The 16,943-nt window shown below is 40.6% G+C and overlaps 1 protein-coding gene across 1 annotated transcript in view; it reads left to right on the top strand.

Annotated features, from left to right (window-relative positions):
- Nucleotides 1–16,943, top strand: part of Dpp10 (Dipeptidyl peptidase 10) — a 355,670-nt gene that overhangs the window by 125,084 nt on the left and 213,643 nt on the right. Inside the window, exon 3 of the mRNA XM_068226855.1 lies at nucleotides 10,084–10,178. Coding sequence (XP_068082956.1) covers nucleotides 10,084–10,178 — 95 coding nt within the window. The remainder of the gene's footprint in view (nucleotides 1–10,083; nucleotides 10,179–16,943) is intronic.

Genomic DNA, 16,943 nt, shown 5'->3' with positions numbered 1-16,943 from the left:
AGATTTCTAGATAGTAGAGTTTTAGGTTAATTTATTTCACGGTTTTCGAACAGAGTTCTGAACCATTTGATAATTGAGAGTTCTGGTTTATTGAAAACTCGCATGATTATTCCGATATACCAAACCAAACCCCATGGCGCAACAGCCCCGAAGGCCCATGGCCTACCAAGCGACCACTGCTCAGTCCGAAGGCCTGCAGATTACGAGGTGTCATGTGGTCAGCACGACGGATCCTCTCAGCCGTTATTCTTGGCTTCCTAGACCGGAGCTGCCATCTCACCGTCAGATAGCTCCTCAATTTTAATCACGAAGGCTGAGTGGACCATGAACCAGCCCTCAGATGCAGGTAAAAATCCCTGACCTGGCCGGGAATCGAACCCGGGGCCTCCGAGTACGAAGCAGGCACGCCATCCCTACACCGCGGGGCCGGCTTTACAAACATTCATGGCATCGATTAATAAACTTAATCATGTCGAGGAAATTGAATATATATTTATTGACGGATGATCGGTTTCATCTCCACTTATGGATTTCTCCAGTACATTACCGGTATCTTTTATTGACCCCAGAAATACTTAAGTTGCGTGTGAATTTGTATATGATGGTGCTGGATTTAGAATGTTAAGCTAGTAGTATCTACTTCTTGTAATATTTCTTTCCATGGAATTGCTTGTTGTACTTTCGTTGTGATAGTTGTTTTGTTGTTGTTGTTTAATTACTTTACTATGCTTTATTATCACAATAATAATAATAATAATAATAATAATAATAATAATAATAATAATATTTGTTTTACGTCCCACTAACCACTCTTTTACGGTTTTCGGAGACGCCGAGGTGCCGGAATTTAGTCCCGCAGGAGTTCTTTTACGTGCCAGTAAATCTACCGACACGAGGCTGACGTATTTGAGCACCTTCAAATACCACCGGACTGAACCAGGATCGAACCTGCCAAGTTGGGGTCAGAAGGCCAGCGCCTTAACCGTCTGAGCCACTCAGCCCGGCAGAGGCCTTTAGGACCGTCACCTCAGTACGAAGTCCGAGACAATAGATCCATAAAGTTAGCGTATACTAAATACAAACGTGTAAATAATATTTCGTCTCCATAATTAACTAACATTTGGCTAATATGTTGAACTCAAACAAAGCAGACTATTATCTAGCCAACTATAATGTAATTCATGAAGGTAAAGTTTGGAGAGTAACTTGGTTAAACAATGAAACTTAGCGCTTGATGCAACTGGAAATTTCATTCAGCAATTAAGCTGAAATAACGCGATTACGTGCTTCCAAGAGTAACTCTGAACAATTTCCAGCGCTTAAAACGTCTCCTCAAGCACTGGAGCTCAAATATGGTACACCTATTATTGTATGTCTATAGCCATTGCTCACATATTCTGATGCGTACAATTAGAACTGGTTAAAATTAATAGCTTCCTTTAAAGCTGTCGTTACGTGAAGTCAGTCAGTTAAAAATGTGACAATCATCAAGATCACGCATCATTTGCCATGTGAGCACAACTTCTCAGACTTTCCAGGTGAGTTATATGCTCAATAGTTTCTCGGCAAGGTGGTTGCAGTTCGAATCCTTACGAATTCTTGTGAGATCTGAGACACTGAACGTGATGTTTATAAGACAGGCTCCTTGTACCTAACTCGAAGTACGGATACAACAATCACCTTATCAATAAATATTATGCCAAACAAACCTCTGGTACAATAGTCTATTAACGACCTTGGTCTGTCAAGACGACTGCTACCCCGCCATATGTCCTGCAGTTTCTGCAGTGTCAAGCGGTCAGCGTGAGGACATCAACCTATTTCTTGGCATTTGTGACCATGTCCACTGCCTCTCGCACAATACAACTCTCAGTTGGTCTCAGGAGGCTAAGTGAACCACATTCCGAACCCTTGGACTGGCTAGGAATCAAATCTAGGCCGCCAGGTACGAGGCAGGCATGCTACCCATGCACCAAGTCATCAAACGTATAGTAATATAAAGCTGCAATTTCTTGTCCAGCAAACATTTATTTAAAGCTGGAGAATTAATTCTGGCATTTCTTCTCGTATGAAACGTCTCCTTGTATTCACACAATGGGTGTGTGAACACAAGTTTTCGTACAGTGTTTAGAAAAAAAACTTAACCGTCATCAACATAGAGAATTCATTCAGGCATTTCATAGAATTCCTTCAACAAGTGCGTAAAAATATTTCGGACATTCTCTAACAGAGTTTCGCAGTTATTCTGTCTAGTGATTTAGTTCTGTCATTTTATCGGACTCACTTGACGAGTACGTATTTCAGGCAACATGTTACAGATTTGTCCATAGACAGTTATTCAACACAGAGTAACTGCTGTCATTTTCTCGTGAATGTTCCGTCCCATGCAGGGTTCACGTGGTGTGGAATAGACTACAGATCACCTGTGCCAGAGCACACTTGAAGATTTGAAGGCTGCTAATCCTGTGGCAATCGATGTTCCTCGACAGTGGCCTGGACATATTTGATTTTGACTCTGCTAAAGTCTAGCCCAGGGGTTCTCAAACGTTTCTCGTTCTTGGCATACTGTTTCGCTATGCTGAGTATAGCGGCACACCCCAACGCACAAGTAACTATGCCTGCTTTGGAGGAATTTCGAACGCTAAAGAGCAGTCCTGAAAGATTGATAACCCTAGCGGAGGGTGCACGAACCACTGGAACGTTCGTAGAGAAACATGTCGATCACTCCCAAACCTTAGCGGAGCATATATAAACCAATCAATGGCCACCTGCAGTCAGTTCAGTACCTCAGTTGAATTCGGAGAGATATTTAAATGTAGTTCTATATGTTGAATATCTACATGATGAATAAGTCGCAATACTTGGTGTTATTGTAAAACTGAAGTTATACAGATATTGTGTTGTAATATGGAGAAGTTTTTAATTAAACGCCAACGACTAAACAGCAGTGAAGAACATGAGAGTGAAAATAGAACAAATGAGTCACCCGGATCAAGTTACAGTGAGAAGCTACTTCCGCATCGTCCGGTGCTGAGCGTAGGTATCAGGATTCTTATGCTTCCGATTTACATTTACTAAATCTGGATATCGTAAACTTCCTGAGTGTTGTATGTGGCGAAAAATTAAGCAATGAATGTATGATTCCATGTAAACAAAAAAGGACACTTGGAAACGAAACACAGTCACTTGGAAAATAAATATAAATCTTGTTTAAATCTTATAATCACAGCAATAGAACCAGCTTTTGGGTGGTTAGGCCGTGTGCATAATGCAGAGTTTCGTCCAGACGTGCCATTTGGACTCATCAGCTGGAATGGCACGCCCCTCCAGGACTCTGCATAGCAGAGGCAGACCAAACTGCTGCTGCTGCTTGCAAGTTTTCATTCCCCACCCTGATGGGGTGGGGCGGGCCACCTAGAGGGTGTCGCCCTCTCTCTGGCCAGGAGAGATGACGGGGTTGGGAAGGAGTGAAAAAAAGAGGGAGATGGGGGAAAAGGTGGTTTGAAGAAGTAAAGGAGACGGGATAAAGGAAGTGTAGGTTCTCTTGCGCTTTATTGACAGATTTACATTGTCTGTGTGTGTTGACAAAGTTGCATACATATATACAGAGCTTTATGGATGTTTATGAGAGTTACATGAGCGATTTTACACCCAGGTTGCGGATGGTGATGTGATGAAGTGACGGGTTTCGTGAGGTGGAGGGAGAATGTGGAGTGCTAGGATGTGATACAGGGATGAGAAGTTTACCAGGGAGGTGAGTAGGAGACTTAGGAGGTTGGATGGAGGAGGGGGTAGTGGAAAGATTGCAGGTGGGAGTGGTGGATAGTTGCTGGGTGAAAATGGTGGAAAACGGAAGTGTGGACTGGGAGGTTGCTGAGGGGGTGCAGGCCGGGGGCGTGTGCGGTGGCGGGGTGATTTATGTTGGTTAGGAGTTAGGGGCGGAGAGCGGGACGGTTCTATCCGGAGATGTCGACCGTTGAGGTATATCCCTTGGGTGATGAGGCGCTGGACGTCTTCGGGCGTTGGTAGTTGCAGGCGTACTAAATATGTAGGGCCATCATCGTTGTGGATCCTAATGGCTTTCTTCACCGGAATTCCTGCTTTTTGGAGTTCTTGAAGGATAGCTATTGGTGATAGATTAGGTTCCACGCCACAGGCAACACAGCTGTATAGGTTGTTCTGGCTGGGCGGTGAAGTTAGCGGTCGTGCATTATCTGGTGTTGGTGGTTGTGTATTGTCTGCTTGAATTGCTATTGCTTCATTTGGCGGCGTTGTTATTTCTTCCTGCGGGCCCTGAGCGTGGGAGGGTGGGGGGTGGTATGCCATTATGGGAGAGGGGTGGGTAGTAGTTGTGGTGGTGGTAGGGGTGTTTGAGGTAAAATGAGAGGAGGTGGAAGTAGTGGTGGTGACGGTGGTGGTGGTGGTGGTGGTGATGGTCTGGGAGGTGTAAGAAGAGAGCAACTGCTGTGGGTGTGATGTGCCAGTAGTGGGAGTGGCTGTGGCGTACTCCTTCATTAGCCGGTCGAGTAATTTCCCTGGGGTATCTTGCACTCGATGTAGTTGTCCTTGGATATATACCCCACTGTCTAGAGCGTTGTAGACGTCCTCTAGCACCAGATAATATAATAGTACTTCTCTTGTGGGTGTGTCGAGATGATAAAGTCGAGTGGCAGCGTAGACGCCTGTGGGGCGAAGTTCCGTAAGGATGTCATCTGCTGAAATTGCTGGGTCAATATCGTGGGCAATGCAAGTATAGTACATTATGGGGAGGGCCGACTTCCTCTTGGTGTCTGGCCAATTTTGCTTTTTTGGGTCGGCTGGGCGCGTAATTAGAGGTGTGGCGCCACCCGGCCGAAGAAAAAATGTTTGGGGGTGTTTTTAGGGCTATTCAGTCCACGTTCAGAGTTTGGAGATGTGATCCGATTTCCCTTCACTTGTAGAGATTGAAGTCCTCTCCCCCGGACCAAACTGTGTGGCCCCGCCGAGTTAGCAAATCAAGTTTGCTAACCTGCTAAAGGAGAAAATATTTCTCCGTTCAAAAAAAATGCTCCCCCATTGGAGATACAACATCAAAATGGGAGAGCATTTTTTGAACGGAGAAATATTTTCTCCTTTAGCAGGTTAGCAAACTTGATTTGCTAACTCGGCGGGGCCACACAGTTTGGTCTGCCTCTGCTATGCAGAGTCCTGGAGGGGCGTGCCATTCCAGCTGATGAGTCCAAATGGCACGTCTGGACGAAACTCTGCATTATGCACACGGCCTAACCACCCAAAAGCTGGTTCTATTGCTGTGATTATAAGATCTGCGGCCGTGAAAGCCTTTTTTGATCTTGTTTAAATCGTTTACTCTCTTCTCAAATTAAAGAAGCAACGCATGAATAAAATAATTACAAATTCATAAAAAGCTGTAAAGTAGCAGAAATAATAATTGCCAGGAATATGCAGTCACATACAGCAGCAGAAACTTTGATTTTACCTGCTTGTAAATAAATAGTTACTCCATGTTAGGAGAGGCTGCCTGGAGGGAGATATCAAAAGTACCTTTGTCAAACGATACAATTGCTTGCCGCATACAAGACATGTCAGCTGATATTTAAAAATTAGTGGAAAAATTACATGATGACAAAATGTTTGTGCACTTCAACTGGATGAATTAAGAGATATAAGTAAAAAACGTCAATGAGCTACATGAGAGTTTTAAATGAAGAATCACTTACTGAACAGTTCCTGTCCTGCAAAGAATTGCCTCTGCCGTCAATAGGATCAGACATAATTCTATGACAGTGACATCGGAAGAAAATGGACTGAGTTGTTACAATTGTATTTCAGTGTGCACTGATGGAGCACCAGCAATGACTGGTCGAATGATAGGTTTTACTTCATGGCTGAAGAGAGATTTTCCGCACATTGGATCTACACTTCTCTTTTTTTACATCGGGAAGCTTTGGTGGCAAGAACCATTCCTTCAGATCTAAGGAACGTAATTGGGCTCGGTTGTTTTAATGATTAATTACATTAGAAGTAGAGCTTTAAAACCCTGACATCTCAAAGTAATGTGTCAGGAAGCAGGCACGGCACTTTTCAGATTTAATGAACTCGGAATTGAGTTATTACAAGTATTTGCGACAGAAAAACCTGAGTTTTCTGACCTCATTAGCGACGAAACTTGGTGATCCAAGGTTGCATACCTAGCTGATATTTTTTGACATTCGAATAATCTCAATGCCAGTATGCAGGGAAAGAAAGAGAATATTCTTACATCAACTGACAAACTAAACGGATTCTTAAGAAAAATTCCACTGTGGAAGTTGAAATTTAAAAAAATTGATATTGAAATGCTTCCTCTCACAGCTGATACCGACATCTGCTCCAGTCTGATTTTAGAACATACTAGCAAGATACCCGTGCTTCGCTACGGTATTATACTGAAATTTATAACTGAATGGATATCGATTTATATAGGCTATAATCCGTCAAAATTCGAGGTCTGACTCGTTTTCTGAGAGATTACGGCAAGTTCCCTCCCATTTTTCAATCTTTCTTTCCAGCAATCGATTTCGTACTTCCCGGGCTAGGACCACGTATTCCACCCGGTCAGTTCGGTCCCTAAATGTTTGCCATCTTTTCCTATAAGCATTTTTAATATGGATCAAATTCTTGAGGTGATTCGGCGTGGTGTCTTCTTGGGTGCCTTGGCAGTACTGAACCCGCAGCCGGACTGCATTTGTAGTCATTACCCGTCCAGACCCGTTTCCAGCGCGGTCCGCGCATTTGACGACGGTCCAGAATATTATTATTATTATTATTATTATTATTATTATTATTATTATTATTATTTTTATTATTATTATTATTATTATTATTATTATTATTATTATTATTATAGATGTTCTGGATCCCACAGCAAGATGCAAGACCGCTAATTGGCGGTAAATTCCATCTGCTGCCATTGTCATTTTTGACATTGTGACCAGCACCATTGTCGCGCGTAGGCAAGTACGCGGAATTTCTGGCGATACGAATGACATACTTCCGTGCATTATTGACCTTATTATAGAGGTGAACAATTGGACAGTCAATCGCATTCCTATCGTTTATTTCAAATGTTTTTAATTTTTATTTATATGCCAGGAGAATCTACTGTAATCTAAGAACGTTCTCCCAAGGAAAAGATGGTTCTTGAAAACGAACCCAGGAAAGATTAAAAATGATCGGTTTATAATCAGAATAAGTACATCGAAAATCCACAGCCTGTTTCCAGTCATTCGACAGGGTCAGGAATGGAATGAATAAACAGTAAAATCAATTGGTCTAACCTCCTTTTACACCCCACCGTCGTTAGTTTCATTCCCCCCTCCCGCAAAAAGGAAAAGAAGGCGTGTTTCTTTATGTTTAAAAGAGATTCCAAACTCCAATGTTCACGTCTATAACCTTCAGTTTTGAGATATAAGTATCCCCATAAAAATAATTCACTTTTTTCACATCTTTAACACCCCCCCCCCTCCCTAAGTGAATTTTCCTGCAACAGACTCGTTTCATTAATAGTAAAGGATCTACTAAATACCAATTATCACGACTCTAACTTCTTCAGTTTTTGATTTATGTGTCCTCATGAAAGGAATTCAACTTTTTTTCACTCCCGCCCCCCAAGATTATTCCCCCCAAAAAACGCGTTTTTCTTTGATTTTAAAGGAGATCCAAATAGCAATTTTCACGCCTGTAACAAATATAGTTTTTATTAGATGTAAGTATTATCATACAATTAAGTCAATTAATTTTTCAATAATTCCCCCCCCCCCCCCCCCCGCCCATTCGATTTTCCGAGAATACGCGTTTCTTTACTTTTTAAAGCAGATTCCAAATATTAAATTTCACGTCTGTAACATCTTCATTTTTGAGATATCAGTAGCCTAATTAAAAGAAATCAACACTATCTTCAGTCAATTTTACCTCCCCTTTCCACCCAAGTGGTATTTCCGAAAATTAAAAATACACGTGTCTTTATTTTTAATAAGATAAAAAATACAATTTTTCACTTCTGTAACATGTTAACTTTTTGAGATATACTGTAGAAATTCTCATTTTAAAATTTCACTGCTTTTAGTTCTCCTTAAGTGGAGTTTCCAAAAACAAATCACCTATGTTTTTTACATTTACAGGAGATTCCAAATACACACTTTTTACGTCTGCAACATTTTACGTTTCTCAGATATTCTGTAGATATAGTCTTTCAAAAAATTCACCCCAATTTGTCACTCAAATGTAACCGCCATTAATTGGATTTTCCAAAGGAAAAAAAACGTGTTTCTTTGTTTTTAAAGGAGATCCCATATACAAATTTTCAGTTCTTTAATATCTTCAGTTTCTGAGATATATGTATCCTCATTAAAGGCATTCAACTAATTATTCACCCTTTTAAAACCCTCCTATTGTGATTTACAGAAAACAAAAAAATACGTTTTCCTTCATTTTTAAGGGAGATTCTAAATACCAATTTTTACATCTGTAAACTTTTAAAGTTTTAAGATGTAGAACACTTATTTTAAAAATTCACCCCCATTATTTGGATTTTCCAAAAACGAAAAAATACCTGATTCTTTAGTTTTAAAGTAGATCCCAAATACCAATTTTCAGGTCTGTAATATCTCCACGTTCTGAAATATAAGTAGCCTCATTAAAGGCATTCAACCTTTTTTTCAACCTTTTCCACCCTTCCTATTGGGATTTTCCGAAAACAAAAAAATACATGTTTCTTTATTTTTAAAGGAGATTCTAAATACCAATTTTTACATCCATAAACTTTAGGTTTTGAGATATAGATACACTCGTTTTAAAATTTCACCCCCTTTTCAGCCCCACCATGAATTGTATTTTCCAAAAGCAAAAAATACGTGTTTCTTTATTTTTAAAGGAGATCCCAAACACCAATTTTCAGGTCTGTAATATCTTCAGTATCTGAGATATAAGTATTCTCTTTAAAGGCATTCAACCCCTTTTTCACCTCTTTTCATCACTCCTATTGGGATTTTCCGAAAACAAAGAAATACGTGCCTCTTTATTTTTAATGAACATTCTAAATACCAATTTTTACATCTGTAAACTTTTAAAGTTTTGAGATATAGATACACTCATTTTAAAATTTTACACCCCTTTTTCACCCCCTTAGCGACGGAATATCCAAAAATCCTCTCTTAGCAAGCACCTGCATCTTAATATGAATATATCCTCAAAATTTCATTCCTTTATGTCCAGTAGTTTTGGCTCGGCGATGATGAATCAGTCAGTCAGTCAGTCAGTCAGTCAGTCAGTCAGTCAGTCAGTCAGGACAAGTTACTTTGTATATATAGATTTCTGTTTTGGAGAATAAACTTCAAGAATATTTCCCTTCCCTCAACGTGAACGAATGCGACTGGGTTTGCTATCCCTTCGCCGTTACTGCTGAGGACAAAACATCCACCATTAAAAGAGGCAGAAGAATCAGCTGAACTTCAAGCCGATCGAACTTTGAACCTGAAATTTGTGGAAGAAATACTATATTATTGAAAATAGAGTTCTCAGTGTTATAATACCATGCCATATCTTTATTAATACAGTTTTTAACAACATATCTGTGCGAACAGGGATTTTTGGCACTGTTCTGATCAGGAAGCCAGGCTGTAGCTGAAACCTTCGTCTCTATGAGCTGAAGCGAAAGAGCTTGAGGACTGAAGGCTTAGCAGTGTTCATTCATTTTGCCTCATTGACATCAATCGAGACATTTCTTATTCCTTGTAGTTCTGGTTACGGCAGTACGTACATAATTTTTATACTTAGTATTGTTGATCGTCTTAGCTACCTTCCCTGGAAGAGATCCGAAGCACTTTCTCACTGTCGTAGACAGGATTGCAACTCGTTCGTTGCGCAAGAGTAGTTGTAGGTGTAGTTCATTTTAAACCGAAGACCACTATGAAAAGTCGACTTAAACACCTTCCATTCAGAGATTCCCTCTGGAATGTGAGGTCTTCACTTACGAGGTAAAATATTGATGTACTGTAAAAGAAACCATGTTTTCCCACAATGACACAGAAATATCTTTTTTTGCAGGAGATGAACTGGTGTTCCGAGATCAATGGGGAGGAATTAGTATATTCAACGCCGCCAACCTCACAACACGAAGCCTTATGAATAATCAAACATTTGTAAGTATTGATAACATTCCATTAATTTGAACTATAAAAGAAACCAAGTGTATGTGACGCTCTAGGTCACAGCACAGCAGCAGTCTCTCACTCATCGGTATAGACGGTATAGACAGAAAAATTCGAACAGGAAAGGACAGCTACACAGCGAAGTACAGTAGGCCTACAGTGTGGCCGAGGAGGACGACCGTAGCGGAAGAGACAGAGGAGAAGCTGACCTTGAGTGGAACGTGCACATGGTTTCAGATATAAATAACTATTGCATGTATAATCAGGAAATTATTGTAATAACGTAAGAAGTTTGATTTGTTAATATAATCGATTACTATGGAGTGTTTTACTGTGCAACCTTGCCATGTCTCCACTGTTTCTGCTCATTTTATTTGACGTTCCATTTTACTCCACCAGATGGCAAGAAACAAGAACTCTACTGTTTGACATAACTTATATTCCTGTTCAACAAACTGAAAAGCTTGTAAGGTACAATCCTAGGACGGTAGGCGCCGAGAAAGATGGATGCTCAACGGCGCAAGGCGATGCTCCTCTGTTTTTAGTTGGGGAGAGTGGCAATATGCTCCACGCAGGTTGATCATCCTTTGTTGTTAGTAAACGAAAGTGGCGAAAGGAGTATCATTAGTTGCTACCAACTGTTGATTTACTTTCCTCAGCACTGCCTTCGTGCGCCTGGAATAGGGAGTTAGATTTTGTTAACAGGCTTTTTTATTGGTTTGCACACGTCCTGACTAGTGCCAAAAACAATTGGTCTAACACATCCGGGGAGTTTAGTAGACAGTCTCTAGAAGGGAGTGCGCGGGCGCTCTGTTTCGCGTCAGTCATTGGCCCACATTGGAAGTAAGAGGTTAATTTTGTTTACAGTTTTTCTTCACTGGTTTTCGCACGTCCTGGCTATTATTATTATTATTATTATTATTATTATTATTATTATTATTATTATTATTATTATATATTTTCCACCAATTGTAGGTACAATTTATGGATGGTGAATGGAGAAAGGGCATAGCCCCACATACACGAAAGTGCCCCCATCACCACCTAAAATTACAATATTCAAATATACAATTACATTCTACATAGTGAGCTTATATACAGTTACCGTATTTACAGGCATATTTACATACTTCTCTCTCTCTCTCTTTCTCTCTCTCTCTCTCTCTCTCTCTCCCCCTTTCTCTCTCTCTCTCTCTCTCTCACTCACTCTTTCTCTTTCTCTCTCTCTCTCTCACTCACTCTTTCTCTCTCTCTCTCTCTCTCTCTCACTCACTCTCTCTCACTCTCTCTCTCTCTCTCTCTCTCTCTCTCTCACTCTCTCACTCTCTCTCTCTCACTCACTCACTCTTTCTCTCTCTCTCTCTCTCTCTCACTCTCTCTCTCTCTCTCTCTCTTTCTCTCTCATCCCCACATATATTTTAGCTAGGCCGGCTCACTCATACCCACATACAGTACAGTCTCACTCACTCGGGATCACATAAACTTTCATCCGTCCTCTCACTCATACTGAACATTCACACAGTAGGAAAATTATATTATGTACGGAAGGTTTCATTATATATACATCCTTTTTACCTCTTTACAAAAGTTTTCTGGAGGTAGTTCTTTCATCTGTGGTGGAAGTTCATTCCACAGCCGAGCAGAACGATTAAAGAAGCCACTTTGATATGATACTGTTCTTGCAAATGGAAGGAAAAAGGACACACCTCGACCTCTTTGAGCGAAACGGTAGTTCAGCTGTAAGCCGTTGAAAGGGTTTATATGAATGTTACCTGAGAGGGATTTTCTCAGGAAAGCAATATCTATTTGTTTACAGAGGGATGTTCTGGAGGGCAGTGACCTGGCTGTATTTAAATGACCGTGTTGTGTAATTAATCGTTCTGCTCGGCGTTGAACTCTCTCTAGTTTCGTCATGTTCTCCACTGTAGTAGGGTGCCAGGAAGGAAGCCCGTACAATGACTAAAAGTAACGGTTTTGCAGGAAATAAAAAAACAAACGGAGTGAGGCCTGGCTCTGTTTCCTGACAGCTATTGGCCCACATTGATCGCGTTCGCGACTCATTTGAGGTTAGAACTGATTTTGTAGGGTTCATTCCCGAGGTGAAATGCGGGCTTGTGGGTCTTCTTTTTTCTTCTTTTCCTGCCGCTTTTCCCACACCTGTGGGGTCGCGGGTGCGAACTGCGTCGCACATGTGGATTTGGCCCTGTTTTTACGGCCGGATGCCCTTCCTGACGCCAACCCCCTATGGAGGTATGTAAGCACTATTGCGTGTTTCTGTGGTGGTTGGTAGTGTAGTATGTTGTCTGAAGATGATGAGGAGAGTGTTGGGACGGACATATACACCCAGTCCTCGAGCCAGAAGAATTAATCAGAAGCGATTAAAATCCCCGACCCGTCCGGGAATCGAACCCGGGACCCTCTGAACCGAAGGCCAGTACGCTGACCATTCAGCCAACGAGTCGGACAATTGCGGGCTTGTGGGTAATGGCGGAAAATATTTCTGTGTTTGGTTGTAAATGCGAGTTTCTTCTGGGGGGGGGGGGATTCCGGCATCGGTGATTAACATATTTGTCCTAGTCATGGATTTTAATATAACATTCATATATTTTATCTCTCCGAGTAATGGGTTAGGCCTATATGCTGGTACCTAAGTGTTCGACAGATGAGAAGCTTATAAGTTATATTAACTGAGTAGATACTGAAAAATAATGGCTTCATTCTAAACAAATCTACTGGTTGACCTGTTGCTGATTAACCCATATCACATCACACAAAGCTAGTTAAAAGGAAGATGTATTGTACATTGTAGGACGGATACTAGCATTATCAAAGTGTGTTCAGCATAGTTCATACCATTATATGATGCAGGTTATAAATTGACATCACCAGCAGACATTGATCTTGAACTCCTTTAGTTCAGACAAGAGTATCAAGCCGCATAGCATCAACGTGAATTTCGCAGTTACAACCCTCTCCTACTCTTTTCTAACACGTATTACTTATTTTCATCGCTCTTTTCTATGAATTAATTTCCTAGCTATTATCATTCATAGGAGAAGAGGGAGAAGAACAATAACTTTACGTAAGTGATGGCATTAGTGACATAGCCATGGCCGTCCAGTTTTACATGGAATCAAAACTAGTAGGGACGGTGCCTTTTCACGTCAAAACTACCACAACACACACAGTCCCTAAATTCTAAATGAGAGTGGCGACGGAAGCATCAGTAGTTGCTACCAACTGTTGATTTACTTTCCTCAGTACTGCTTTCGTGCGCTTTTCTACTGTTATTCCAAAAATGAAATCTTTGGATTGTGGCAATTTTCAATCAATCAATCAATCAATCAATCAATCAATCAATCAATATTGATCTGCATTTAGGGCAGTCGCCCAGGTGGCAGATTCTCTATCTGTTGCTTTCCTAGCCTTTTCCTAAATGATGTCAAAGAAATTGGAAATTTATTTAACATCTCCCTTGGTAAGTTATTCCAATCCGTAATTCCCCTTCCCCTTCCTATGAATTACCTCCATAACTGTCGCAATTCTTCCTGTTCCCCTGCTTATAGAAAGGTGCAATTACTGCTTTTGTTTATTTTTTTTTACAATTTGCTTTACGTCGTACCGACACATAGGTCTTATGACGACGATGGGATAGGAAAAGGCCTTAATTAAGGTACAGCCCCAGCATTTGCCTAGTGTGAAAACAGGAAACCATGGAAAATCATCCGTAGCGCTGCCGACAGTGGAGTTCGAACCCAAATGCAAGTTCACAGCTGCGCGCCCCTAACCGCATGGCCAACTCGCTCGGTTACTGCTTTTGTCCAATCAAAAGGTACATTAATAACATTCCATGATAATCGTATTTATTTATTAAGCCATATAATTTCTGCCTTCCCACTATATTCCACCATTTCAGGTTTAATTTCATCTATTCCTGCTGCTTTATGAAAATAGAGTTTACTTGCCATACTTTCCACTTCCTGCTCTCCTCCTTATGAGCTCGATTGTTCGCGACGTTCCCAGAGATTTACTGTGACGTTGAGATTTCCCAAATATTCCTTCCACCTGTCCAGTAATTCCCTGGGATCTACAATCAGTTCACCTGATTTACCAAAAACACTATGTGTTTCCTTTTTCCCTCCCATTCTTAGATTCTTTATTACTGTCCAGAAAGGTTTCACAATGAGCTTGATATCTGCAGTTGCTTAAGTGCGGCCAGTATCCAGTATTCGGAGATAGTGCGTTCTCACCCCGCTGTCAGTAGCGATGAAGATTGTTTTCCATGGTTTCCCTTTTCCATGGTTTCCCATTTTCACACTAGGCAAATGCTGGGGCTGTACCTTAATTAAGGCCACGGCTGATTCCTTCCCTCTCCTAGCCCTCTCCTAGCACTTTCCTGTTCCATCGTCGCCATAACACCTATCTGTTTCGATGCGACGTACAGTAACTTGTAAAAAAAAAAAAAAAAAAAAAAAAAAAAAAAAAAAAAAGAAGGAAAGAAAGGTTCACTGCCACTTGACCTAGTGTCTCCAGGTAATTACAGAAATCTTCCCAAGAAGACTTCTTGGATTTACAATTCCCTGACTGCATTAGGGAATCGGAGAACAGTCTATGAACTGATTAGGAAGCAGTTCAAGAAATTCAAAGGCCGAAGTAATAACATATTAGACAAAAATGGAAAACTGGTAGTTGAGAACAATGAAGTAGGAGAGAGATGGAAACGTTACATAGAAAAATTATATGAAGATCCAACTGAGATAAGAAATTTTGAAAACGAAGAAAATGTAACGAATGATCAGTTAGGACCCTCATTAACGGAAGAAGAATATTCAAAGGCTGTGAAAGAACTGAAGATTAATAAAGCACCAGGAAGTGATGAAATAACTGGAGAAATGATAAAAGGATTGGATGAGGTAACACACAGTTATATCTTCAAATTAATCAAAGAAATATATGAAACTGGAGAAATACCAAAGAAAACCGGTACTCTAATATGTGAAGAACACCGCACCTTGAATATATTATCACACATGTCTAAAATGTTAACAGGAATAATATACAACCGAATGAATAAGAAAATTGAACAGAATTTAGATGAAGATCACTTTGGATTTAGACTGAACAGAGGAAGAAGGGAGGCTATTTCAATGGTAAGACAGATTGTAGATAAAATGCTGGACCAAACATGAATGCTGTTTGTTGCATTTGTGGACTTGGAGAAAGCCTTCAATAATGTGAACTTGAATAGATGAAAATTATAACTAATGTTGGTCTAGATTTCAGAGACAGACGGATATTACATAACTGTACAAAAATCAAAGAGGTATTATAAATATAAATGGTGAACTACGAAAGGCATACATAAATAAAGGAGTACGCCAAGGATGCAATTCAGCACCATTGCTATTCACCTTGTATACTGTGGAGGGAATTAAGGAATGTAAACAGGCTATGGGAGGAGTTACGATCAGTGGAGTGGAAATTAAAATGTTAAGGTTTGCTGACGACATAGCCATCATTAAAGTTAGTGAAAAACATATGCAAAAAGCGTTAAAAGGACTGAATAAGATCCTGCGAGAAAAGCATAACATGAAAATCAACATAAAGAAGACAGAGATCATGGTGTTCACCACCAGCAAATTAAAACCGACATTAGGATTAACGATGTACCACTGAAACAAGTTAATACGTTCACCTACTTAGGAAGCAAAATCTCATCAGATGGCAAAAGTTAAGCAGACATAAAAAGCAGAATTGCGGAAGCAAAATAGCTTTCAACAACAAACAGGTGCTTTTCACATCAAGGAACTTAAATGCAGAGACCAAAAAAATCATTTACAAAATGCTATGCCTGGAGTGTGGCACTTTACGGCTCAGAAACTTGGACACTTGGCACATGCGATATAAGAAGACTAGAAGCATTTGAAATGTGGTGTTGTAGAGAACGCAGAAAATCTCGTGGACGGCAAGGCTGACAAATGAAGAGTTCTTAGAAGAGTTGGTGAAAAAGAACCCTATCGAAAACAATAATGAAGAGAAGAGACCAGTAAATAGGACATCTGTGTTTTTTTGCTAGTGGTTTTTACGTCGCACCGACACGGATACGTCTTATGGCGACGATGGTATAGGAAAGGCCTAAGAGTTGGAAGGAACCAGCCGTGGCCTTAATTAAGGTACAGCCCCAGCATTTTCCTGGTGTAAAAATGGGAAACAACGGGAAACAATCTTCAGGGCTGCCGACAGTGGGATTCGAACCCACTATATCCCAGATGCAAGCTCACAGCCGCGCGCCTCGAACAGCACGGCCAACTCGCCCGGTAGGGACATCTGTATAAGCACAACGATTTTATAATTAATGTTATGGAAGGAATTGTAGAAGACAAACGTGGCAGAAGAACACCCCGATTACAATACATGAAACAGATTCAAGGAGATATAGGAGCAGAACCATATAAAAAATGAAGAGACTATCAAAGAACAGAGAGGAGTGGAGGATAAGAATTATTGCTGCCAACCAATCTTCGGGTTGAGAATGAGAGAGATTGCATCAGTCCTTGTTTGGAGCTATTTCTGATACGCCTTCCTTTTACGATTGCAAGTTGCCCTCACTTCACCATTTCACCAAGATGTTCGGTTTTTTCCCCAACTTTGAACACAGTTCTTCCCAGGCATTCCCTTGTTGTTTCTACTACAACATCCCTATATGCCGCCCATTCCCACTATACCCTGAACCTTCTTACTGTCCACTGTTTGGAA

The sequence above is a fragment of the Anabrus simplex genome, chromosome 3 (genome assembly GCF_040414725.1).
Source record: "Anabrus simplex isolate iqAnaSimp1 chromosome 3, ASM4041472v1, whole genome shotgun sequence".
NCBI classification, from domain to species: Eukaryota; Metazoa; Arthropoda; class Insecta; order Orthoptera; family Tettigoniidae; genus Anabrus; species Anabrus simplex.
The sequence above is the reverse complement of the archived record's forward strand: the minus strand, read 5'-3'. Positions and strand labels throughout refer to the sequence as shown.